Source organism: Phragmites australis, chromosome 13, assembly GCF_958298935.1.
Source record: "Phragmites australis chromosome 13, lpPhrAust1.1, whole genome shotgun sequence".
In the NCBI taxonomy this organism is placed as follows: Eukaryota; Viridiplantae; Streptophyta; class Magnoliopsida; order Poales; family Poaceae; genus Phragmites; species Phragmites australis.
The window spans coordinates 13,655,274-13,666,607 of NC_084933.1; the positions used below are offsets into that span (position 1 = coordinate 13,655,274).

General features: G+C 42.7%; 1 protein-coding gene across 1 annotated transcript; it reads right to left on the minus strand.

Annotated features, from left to right (window-relative positions):
- Nucleotides 1-821: 821 nt before the first annotated feature.
- LOC133888261 (SNF1-related protein kinase regulatory subunit gamma-1-like) lies at nucleotides 822-6,334 on the minus strand. The gene is made up of 6 exons (XM_062328432.1): nucleotides 5,882-6,334; nucleotides 3,549-3,721; nucleotides 2,698-2,904; nucleotides 2,339-2,614; nucleotides 1,812-1,975; nucleotides 822-1,360 (listed from the first exon to the last, which is right to left on the minus strand). Exons 1-6 carry the CDS (start codon nucleotides 6,039-6,041, stop codon nucleotides 1,063-1,065), a joined length of 1,278 nt encoding a protein of 425 aa, XP_062184416.1. The 5' UTR covers nucleotides 6,042-6,334; the 3' UTR covers nucleotides 822-1,062.
- Between the last annotated feature and the right edge of the window lie 5,000 nt (nucleotides 6,335-11,334).

The following is an 11,334-nucleotide window of genomic DNA, read 5'->3' on the forward strand; positions in this document are numbered from 1 at the left end:
CCAAGAGAAAGAATGGAGGTACAGTTATCTTGTATTTGTCGTTACGCATGAGATGAAAAATCTGTGTACCAACAGCGCACTTTTATGTTATTATCAAATAAGCACATGCGTTAGATGTATAATGTTTGTGACCTGACCATGCAAATTCGACTTTAGTTCAAATTTAGTACGAACTACCTCCCAGTTACATCAATGAGACCAATGTCTGAATTCAGACAAACCGGTTAGTAGCAGTACTTGGTTGTTCTTTGATCCTGAAGTATGAACTGGGGCACCATAGTCGTGCCGCATTGCTTCTTCACGTCAAGTTCATCAAATCAACTTACTGTTTTCGGCTTGCGGATTCGCATTTCTTGTCGGGGTTCACATATTTTTGGAGTAGAGCTGTATTGACAACTGAGAGTGAAATTGAAACTGCAATCATTTGCTCTAGTGGTGTACCCTGATACTGAATTTAAATTTTCTACAATTGCTGGGTTTTTGAATCTGTAAGCACTTCTGTTATGATGCTAAGGAGACAAACATATGTAGATGTAAATCTCATGCAACACCAGTATGTTTTGGTGGACCCTGGCACTATCAGGTATAGCGGAATGGAACATGGAATGTTGGAAATGACATGGACATAATAGATTGGAGCAAAGCTGGACTCTACCAGCAGGCAATTACAGTTACCCAAGCATGTCACAACACAAGTCTAGTTCAAAAGTCAAAGGGAAGATCAACGACATCCTCCCTCACAATTTTCCTTTGACAAGCAGCATGAAGAAGACAAATCAAGCAAACCAAATCATCAGCAAGACAGAAGAGCAGAGACGGGATTATCATCACGAAAACATACGAAAGTATGCTCAGGTACTTCCCTAATTATTCAATGTACACCATTTCCGTCCATTAGCACATTAGTCCCCCCCCCCCCCCCCCTGTAGGCAATAGTCTGTTTACCTGAGGAGGTTGTTAAACGGAATACACAGCAAAAAACAAAGAAAAACTTCAGAAGAGAACAGTTCATAATGAACATTTGCACATGTACATCATTGCGATATGGATCGCCAAGCGGTGTCATACAGTGCTGTTTGGAGGAAGGGGAACGACACCATCAAAGAAATCCCCAAAGTAATGGCGCGGCTCATGTACCAGCTTGGAGATTATGTCCCTCAGTGTGATAACCCCCTCGGTGTTCCCTTCGTCATCCACGACATAGATCCTGTGGATCTTTTCGGAGTCCAGCTTCAATATGACGTCCTTGATCGTATCATCCTTTTTGCATGTGATGACACCATGTAGCAAGGGCGAGGCCACATGTTGCTCCTGAAGATGGTGTCGGACCGCCGTAAGGAAATCCTTCGCTGTGATTGTCCTGTGTTGCATTTATAAAATTAAAAGAGTAAATTTCCTAAAACTACAACTATTTGCACCTAACTATCACATAACTACAAATTTTGCAACGAGTTTCACATAACCACAAGTATTTATGCCCCTAGTAACACAAAACTACATTTTTATACAAAACTACAACTATTTTGCGCAAAATAATTGTAGTTTTGTGAAACGCAAAAAATGTAGTTTTGTGCAAAAAATGTAGTTTCGTGTTACTAGGAGCATAAGTACTTGTGTGAAACTCATTAAATAGTTGTAGTTTTGTGAAATTTACTCAAAGTTAAAAGATGGTGTGCAGCTGCAATGGTCTTCCTAATTCCAAAAATGCAGTTTAAGTTTGCCTGATGCATGGTGTGCAAAAAAAAAACTGGCACCTTTCGCTTTGGTGACCAAAGGTAGCCTATCAACAAGGACCCATCAGAATTACAAACCTGTGCTCTTTGTATATCTTGGGGGCAGTTAGAAGATACTGGACATCTCTGATGCTAATATTACCAATTGCTTTTGCTGCACTGCTGTCCATAACTGGCAGTCCGCCAACTCCTTTTTCCCTCATCAGTTGAAAGGCTTTTAGGACCGGCTGATCTTCATTTATCTGTAAAAAGGGGGATGGAAGTTGTAGTCTCATATCACACACAAGAGACAATGTGCATGATTTTTCACAGGTAGGTTTGTTAAAGCAGCATGTTTATAGTGAATTCTGTCCTCCCTAAACCTTATTTCTGACAAACATTCAGTGCTGTTTGATCTCATCAGTTACTGGTGCATCTGTTAATGCCTATTGGTTAGACACTGTTAATAATTGAATGCAACTGTTGCACACGCTATTGACAACTTCCACTTGGGTATTTGATGAAGTGATCTATCTCAACGAGAATGGAACTGAAATTTTTTTATTGTATTTACAATGCAGAAAATCTTAAGCAGATTAAGCTGTGCAGCAGCCACTCACAGGTACCTTGACAAGTTTGTACGGCTTCATGATAGGAAGCCCCAGTTCAGAGAGTTTCTTGGTTCCCCAGCTCTCAAACCAGGGAAGTCCAACACATTCTGCAAGCATGTGCACAACAGAAGATTGTGTGATGATGTTCTCAATCTTATCTCCTCCCACTTCTACAACAGGCAGGCTCTTCATTCTGTACTTGGATAGAAGCAGCAACATGGTAAGGAATGTGTCAGACATCTGCAGTGCAAGAAATGGTGCCCACCGGAAGCTCCCTGAGATATCGCCAACCTACAGCGACGTAACTTTGTTAAGAATTGGTCCTCACTACAGGTTAAAATGACTATTTAAAATGTGGTGCAAAATAAAATCACCTTTGTATTCTTGTAGAATTCAGAGGAAGTAAGGGTTTCAAAAAAGCTTCCAGCAACTGACGCAGCTTCATCTGATTCTGACTCAGTAGTAGTTTCTACCCTGCCCGATGATGTCCTTCTGAATGTGAAAGAGCCCAGCCTAGCTACTAGATTGGCAACAGGTGATCCTGCTGCAGAACCAGCCGTCCCATTAGCTGCAGCATCCGACTGTTACAGTGCAGAAGATTCATGTCAGAAAGATGAGTGGGGAGTAATATATCAGTTACACAGTTGATATTATAACAAAAAAAAAAATTCTGCGATAGCAGATATTAATTTCTTTTACTCTACTGAGCTGTGTTATAATTCAGAATTTATTTGTTGTTTCTTATTGGCCAGAGTTACATACAGTAAATGTCTCCCTTACTGTTTTCCCAGTAAAAGAAAAAAAGAAAACGGGGTCAGCATTATGAGTAATTTGAAGATGTATTTTAACAAGACCATAGAAGGAATAAGCTGCAGTGTGAGTGACTTGATGGAAAGTTCAATCTACACTTATATTGAGGTGCTTGTATGTAGTCAACTTTTAAATTTATCTGTTCGAATTCAGCCCATAATACATATATTTGAAACGTGGTGACAAGACTGAAGAAAAATAGATCAAATTATGGAGACCCTGATTAGTGAAATCTGCAGTAGAACAACATATTCTGACTATCATGTTAATAACATAAATCTGGCTAATCTACCAAATTATCCCATAATACATATATTTGAAACGTGGTGTCAAGACTGAACAAAAATAAATCAAATTATGGAGAGAGAGAGAGAGAGAATGTGCTTAGATATGTTCCAGTGTCAAGGTTACAAACCTGACTGAGCAGCCACATGGCAATACCAGCAAATTCCACAATACCAATGTATTTGTCCATCCAACTAGCATCTTCTGGAGCCTCAACATTTCTTATAGGTGCACTCAAGATTTTGTTTTTGGATAATATTTCGACAGTTTCAGCAAGACTGGCATCTGAAGATATCTCAATTACTGCATAAAGGATAATCACATTTGACTTTAAAACCAGAAATTATGATCAGATTATATTTAGTAATGGAGTACAGTTTTTTGTTGCAGAAAAAAATGCATATACAATTATGTGCATCAATTAAATCATCGCTATAAAAAAATAGCATAGGCTACTAAAGAAGTTTTAAGAAGGCATTGAGGTATTCCAGTACTTCACTTCAAAATAATCAATTGGCACAGTCGGACAGATATCCAACATAAGATGACCTTTGAAGTTCAATAGTTTTAGTCTTTTAGATTCGACTATTTTGATGGGAAAAGCTGAAAGCACGTCCGAACAAATCAAAGGAGCTGTAAATTATAACTGCAAAATCAAGAAAGCATGCATTTTTTTTAACAAATCAGCATGTGTTATCAATCCAGATTAATGCATACATGGACATGAAAGACCACAGATGTTTGCTCTATGGCAACCAAGAACACAGATTTCTGGAGTAAAACAAATTGGATAATCTACTAGTCATTCAATTTTGTATTAAGACTGTTCTTTAGATCCAATGAAATGGTAAGGGAAAGGACATTTCTGGTAAACATACTGCATAAATCACCAATTGATAATTGTAATGCCAATACCACTGTTCCATACATCCATACAAACTTGTTGCAACATGCAATAGCCATCACCCAAGCCCAAAATGGGTTTTGCCACTCAGCTAGAACAACAACACCTATAAAACATTTGGCACGGCATTGATGCTATTCAATCTAGTTTTGGAGGTCCAGATTTGTCATCAGGGACGGAGCTAGAAATAATACAAGGGGCCAACTGGTAACACATTTCAATGTAAGGGGGCAAATATTAACTTGCTATCTTATTTCCATAGCAAATGCTGCTGCCAGTCCTTTCACCAGTGAATGCTGTCATGCGCTACTTCCCGAACCTCCGTGTCTAGGTCCTGCCGAAAGTGTACATACGGGTGTACATGAAGCATGAGGGGGGCCATGGCTCCCCCTAGCCCCCTGCTAGCTCCGTCCCTGCTTGTCATGACCAACTCGCTTGGATTTTGCAGTTGGAGTTGCTCATGCTAACATCACCTTATTATTAAAACTGATCACAGAAGAGTGTGTTCAACAAAGAGACAGTTGTGGAACAATGTAGGCAACGCAAAAAGTTGATTATGAAAAAAGCTACACCTCTTTGTACAACTTCTGTATTACTGTATAAGCACAACGCATACAAAATTGATGCACTCCGGCATATGCACATTCATTTATACAAACTGTGAAACATACGTGACAAGCTCAGATTAGATTATTTATAGCCAATTCACTAGATTAAATTATCCAGATAAGATCACTACTAGGAAAATGGTACAATGGATCCTCACTGTTCCAGAAGATAGCTCTTGCAATCATGGCACTATGGCAGTAGGGCCTGATATCCACATCAACTCACACAATGACACATACCGAAGAAAGTCCACCACGGCTCTTCTTTAGTCAGTCAAGAAATGAAAAGGACCCTTCAACCAACTGGCAGAGTTAAATGTTCCGGCTCACTTGAACAAACTGGACTTAAACCTTAAACATCTACAGCAGTTCCACTGAACCGCAGAAGAAATAGAAGATCACAGATGAACGAAGACAGCACAAGTGTTATCAGAGAAAATGAGAAATAGTATCACACTATCAATCTACCAAGAAGCAAATATGTCGTGTGCATTTTCTCCAGAAAAGACATGCCCACTAAACTTACCACATGAGGCACAATAGGGCAACTAGGCAAGAAACAAGACTATGGACAGCAGTGCCTCCAATCCACCAAAAATATTGAAAAGGAGAGGACAAACTCAAATTATACATTTCTGCTATCTCGAATCACAAGAAGGGCAACACCGGCAGTGGTTCAAGTAGACTCTCTCCAATCAGCCCGAACGACAGACGAGCGAAGGGTTTTATAGCAACATCAAGAAAACAGCAATTCAGATGCAAAGGCAACCGAGACCCAAAGAACTGTTTGTTTTTTTTCAAATATATTTCATCACTTGAATGACATAACAGCCGCAGACCATCTGAACCCACACGAAATGCTAATTTGTTAGTGTTCCCGGATCACGACCGAACGAACGACGTGTAATCCAAGCAGGACGCGAAGCGAAACTAGTAAGCAAGAGGATGTACCTTGCGAGAGGTGGGTGAGCGGGAAGGATGCGACGGGGATGTCCTCGAAGCAGGAGTTGAGCTTCTCCGACGGCGAGAGCTGCGGCTCCGCCACCTCCCACAGGTCCTCCACCCGGTGCCCGATCTCCGCCTCGGGGCTCCGCGGGCTGTCCATCTCCATCGCCGTCTCGGACTCCAAAACCACTCCTCCCCTCTTCTCCCAACACCAAAACCACTCTTCTTGACCACCCTCACTTGCTCGCCTTCTTGGAGGAACTCGCTCTCTTGCAGGTCGCTGCTGCCACCCACGCCACGCGCTGCGGTTCCTAGAGATAACTACGACGAGCTAACCGCGAGTGCGCGTGTGCGGCAGACGCCGAGGAAATCCGCTGCACCTAATACCGCCTTCCTCTCTCCCCGCAGTCAGACCGCAGTGGAGTGTGCTCCGCCTCTGTTCTTGTCTGCGTCAAACCGCCGTCAACGAAACGGGGGGATGAACACAACCGAAGGCGCGTACCGGTTCAATGGCCGGGGGGCCCACTGTCAGAGGTGGCTGGTTCTCCACATACGCGACGCTCACAGTCACTGACACCAAGGGACGATGGAAGATGCGGTCCACGTGTCAGTGGGTGTAGGCCACGATGAGCCGAACACGCTGTCGCCTGCAGGCGGCTGTGCTTTTGCTTCCGGTCCTACTACTAAAGAAAACCGCAGCTGTCAGACTAAAACCGGGATGACGTGGCGTGCTAACCTGGATCTCGTCCTCCCGGTCTCCCACGAGCCACGACACAAGGACATCCCCTTGTACACTTTAAAAAACGCGGAAAATTTTGTACATATATCGTCTATCAAATTTGATCCATGAATAAAAGCTGCCGGGCAGTAGTTTTATGCAGGAATTAAAATCTCATCAAAATTTTACAAATTTTAAGAATTTCATATGAAAACGAAATATCTAATTCTAATATTTTCTTTTACAGGCATGTGGGATTCATGTAGTGTAGGATGTAAAATAATTGAAGTTTTGATGAAAATTTATAATTTTCGGCTTTTTCACATGTGATTAAAAAATTATAAAACAAAATTAAAATCCCTGATTTTACATTTTGTCCCTCTTCCATCAGGCTGAACTCCTCACAAAACAGTCGTAAACAGGGAAGAGCCGGATCCCGTCGGCCCACGAGCACAAACTGTGGCATCATGCATGTTTGTATATTTACTTATTACGGGAACGTAGTCCTATTTAAAGATACTTTTACTCGTTAGAGTGTAGCACTTGCATTACATGTTTATAGGAGTGTACACACAGGACACAAGATAATACTGTATTTCACAACACCAAACCTTTTTTTTCTCGAAACAGACAACACAGAGCCTGACATTGCGAATCCAATCACAGTACAAAAGAATAAAGCCCACCTGTCAGAGACGTAGTAACAACCCCCGCGTGGATCAGTGCGTGGGGTTTGTGCGCGCCAAGAAGAATCTGCGATGAGATGGGGCAGGTTAGTGCAGTGGGGCCACCTGCAGCGTCACCAGCAGCTTAATGCTTATCCTGTATCTGATAAAAATATCTCTTCTCATCTCTGCCTCCACGTTCTCATCATGGACTCGTGGAAGTGTAGTGACGCCTAGATATGACCGGCAACCACGTTTAAATGGGCGATGGCAGACGACTCGATACGATGATAGACAAATATATGTGTTTAGTACTCCGTCTCATCTTAAATATAAATATATTAGGATATTAACTCGGTTTTTAATATGATATTTAGACTAATAATATCTATAAAATAGATCATTTGAAATAGTGAAAGATCAACGACTTTGTATAGATTATTTGTGTTTTGGTGACTAATATCAATATAGTCTACGGGACTAACTTAATTTATGAGTATGTTTATGAGTATGTAAATGTTTAGTCTCATGAATGATATGTGATGTGCCTAGGGTATCAAATATCTCAAAGGGGTTGCAATTCAAGGTTAAAAGAAGAGCTACATGAAGATATAAGGACATATTATTTAGACAAGTGATCATAATATTGAGATTATCACTAGTGTAGATATGTTTATTTTCTTTACCTTTACAATAAATAGGGATTTGGGTTCTATAGCTAATCTTTAGGTTAGTTATCTAAAAGTGATGTACATTAGGCTTGGCAAGTCCTAATAGATTAACTGAAGATCTCTTTAGGTTAGTTATCTAATAGTGATGCACAATAGGTTTGGCTAGTCTTAATAGATTAGCTGAAGAGAATGGTTATCACTTGGTTGATAGACTGCACCAGGCCTTAGAGAATAGTCATCACTTGGTTAGCATCCATCAGAGGGGGCGAGGGTGGAAGATCATGCTAGTTGGTGTTGGTGTTGGTGTTGTTGTTTCGATGTTGTCGTTGTTGGTGTTGCCACGCCTGGTGTTCACCATCTGTTGGCAACCAAGATACGATCGGGAAAACATAAGAGAAAAGTGAGGGTGGAAAAGCAAGACAAGAACAGATATAGCGCAAAAAAAAAAAGCAAGAGCTTCTAACTATTATTATATTATTAACTGATACAATTGTAGAGAAAGAACCTCCACATTACACTAACACATAGACAAAGATCCAACTCATAACAAGGTTCACACTATAGACACAAACTTCAATCACACACTAGAACAGACGACACAAGGCAACTAGAACACAGGGCTAAATGATTTATTCAACTAAGGACATCCTCCTAGCTCGACACTAGTCCTCACCTATTGCGCCTGATGGACTTGCTGCATTTGCCAGACGAAGCCTCTTGCACGATAGGGAATGGGGTGGTGCAGCCACAGGTGCCTCGGGAGCCTCCTCAGGGAACTGGTCAGGGTCCTCCAGCAGAATCTGCAGCTCGTGGATGCTCTACTCCTACTCTATGTGACTCTGATGCATATCCTCTAGCTCATCGAGGGCTCTGTCGAGCTCAGCGTATAGGGCAATAGTGAGGCAGACCTGCTCTCTCAGACATCCATCCGGCTTGTTGTTGACAGGCGTGAAGATGACCTCTAGACTATCGGACAGGCGCTGCGGGAACTTGTCGAACTGAGTGAGGCAGAGGGCATTTCTATTCTTCTTGCAAAGAACAGCCAGAGCCTAACGGGCGGCATCCTCGATTCTAGCCTCGAAGGTAGCTCTGAGGACGACGACGGAGTGAACACAGCGAACCTGGCGAAGACTGTTGTCAATGGGCTTCTCGAACATGATCACCTCCACTGACCAGGAGTAACCACGGCCTCTGAGCAGAACTCTAACTCCCTTGTAGAGTGGACCATCGTGGTAGCCCAGACCCTAAAGCAGGTACCAAAGCGTGTGGGCGAAGTAGCTAGCGAGCTATCCGTTAGTGTAGAACTCGGCAAGGGGTTGGCGCGCCTAGACAACACCAGCTGGGATCTCCGGATTATGAACCAGCACACATTTGAACGGGGTGATCTTCGTGCAGGCAATATAAAATTATGAAGAAGACAGAAAATTAGTAACAATTTTATAAAGAGCAATAGACAGAGTAAGAAAAAACTGAAAGGAAAATAATTTTACAAAAGTAGTTTGTACAAACATAAGTCCTTAACACGTCCTTTCTATCTAGGCTACGTCATACGATCAACACGGCTCTGATACCACTTCTGTAACACCCAATTTTAAAGGAATAAAACCAAGTACAACATATGTATGTCACAATCAAGTTTTCATACATGCATTACATCATCAATATATCATCATAGTGCCATTATTATAATAATATTATTAACTTACTACAAAAGGACCTGGGGGTCTAAAAGAAAATACAGCGGAAAAAGAGAGCTTCAGCGCCAGAGGGTCTTCCATCTTCCACTGACGTCAACCGAGAGCACACCAACCTAGAACAGGAGCTCTGGGTCAAAGTCGTCCTCATCGAATGATGCAGCTTCATTGACAGCTTCTGAACAGCAAAGGGATGCAAAAAAGGGGACAACGGGTGGGAGCGTGTGGAAAACGTGCGGAATGTCGCCAAGAAGGAGGAGGGCGGCTTATATGCGCAAGAGGGGAAGTGAATTGGCTGAGAATCGAAGAAAATGGCCGACGGCCTTCATGGCTTTAAATGCGGCGATTTTCGCATTTGAGAGGGGTAAATGAAGGGGAAACGATAGGGAATACTTGATTGAGGGGCGAGGATCACGGAGGCGGCGTTTAATTGGCACGAAACGGCTCAGGGAGGCGGCGAATTTTGAACGGACGGTGGGATTTGGTGGCAGAAACAGCAGGTAGGAGGAGGAAGAAGCGGAGCCAGGCGGGCGACTCAGCTCAGGCCCACTTGGCAGAGAGAGAGGGTGGGAGGGGCCGGCTCGTGTGCTACGACAGCGTCGGCTCAGGCATTGCGGCAACGGCCGGATCGGGCGCGGGCCAGGTCGGCCCGAGGCCCAACACGGGAGAGGGAGGTGGCCCACACGGGGGGGGGGGGGGAAGGGGAGGTAGGAGATTGGACCGGGCTTGGCTGAGGAATCGGCCCGAGAAGCATTTGAAATTTTTGAAATTGCTTTTCTTTTATGATTTTGAACTATTTTCAAAAGAAGTTTTAAATGAGCGACTTCTAGCGATCTTTTGCAAACATTTTTTTTTCAAGCATAAAACCCTATTACAACTACTACAGTATGAATGCAACAAACTTAACTATAACCTATGACAAATTTAAATTTAGAAAATAATTTCTTTCTATTTGATCAAAAATTACAACTCCTATTTAACTCTAGCAAAATTTTAAACTGTTGTAAAAATTGAAAATTTAGGTGTTACACATGGGAGGTCCTTGTGTGTTTAACTTGTAGAAGCCAAGGCCCAAATTGCAAAAGCCGAGAGCTGTATCGTAGCAACTAAATAAGTAGTGAAGACGACAGAGGATCGCCACAACATGATGATCAGTGAAGCCTATCTCACTAGCCACGCCGATAGAAAGACTCTCCGCCTCCCCGACTTGGAAGGACGTCTTATGCTTAAAGGAATCCCTATCTGTCCCATGGGAAATCTCAACAGGAAGTTAGTGGAGGATGTTCCTGCACCACCACCTCCCTCACCTCATGAAGCCGCAGAAGAAGAAGAAGAAGCTCTCCCTCTGACCCAAAAATCCCTTAGCGGAGAAGAAGACAAAGAGTACAATCCCCTCATCCTACCAAAAGACCCTCTCCCTAAGGAGAGTAAAGACGTCACCAGCTTCGCAGAAGCCTAGAGTTCCAGAAGAAAGGGAATGAATCATCTTGATCCGACCTTAGTTTGAGTCGCGCTTATGTACCCCCCCCCCATGTATCTTGGAGTAGTCGCATGTAGCAGCTGCGAGTGTTGTACCCTTCCCTCCCTTAGTAATCGAGCTTGATGTGTGCTTGTTTGCACTTGAGTGTGTTTTCCCTTGTGTTCTAGAAAGGCTTGAAGCCTTGCGATCCTTCTTTGAAAAGAGTTTTAAAACAAAACAACCTTAGTATCT

What these genes read in the sequence shown, in the direction of transcription:
- LOC133888261 (XM_062328432.1), bottom strand. Translation starts at nt 6,041, where the DNA reads ATGGAGATGGACAGCCCGCGGAGCCCCGAGGCGGAGATCGGGCACCGG. An exon ending in CCATGTGGCTGCTCAGTCAG is followed by an intron (nt 2,905 to 3,548) that starts GTTTGTAACCTT and finishes GCACTGTAACAG; the next exon opens with TCGGATGCTGCAGCTAATGG. An exon ending in AAGATATACAAAGAGCACAG is followed by an intron (nt 1,361 to 1,811) that starts GTTTGTAATTCT and finishes AATGCAACACAG; the next exon opens with GACAATCACAGCGAAGGATT.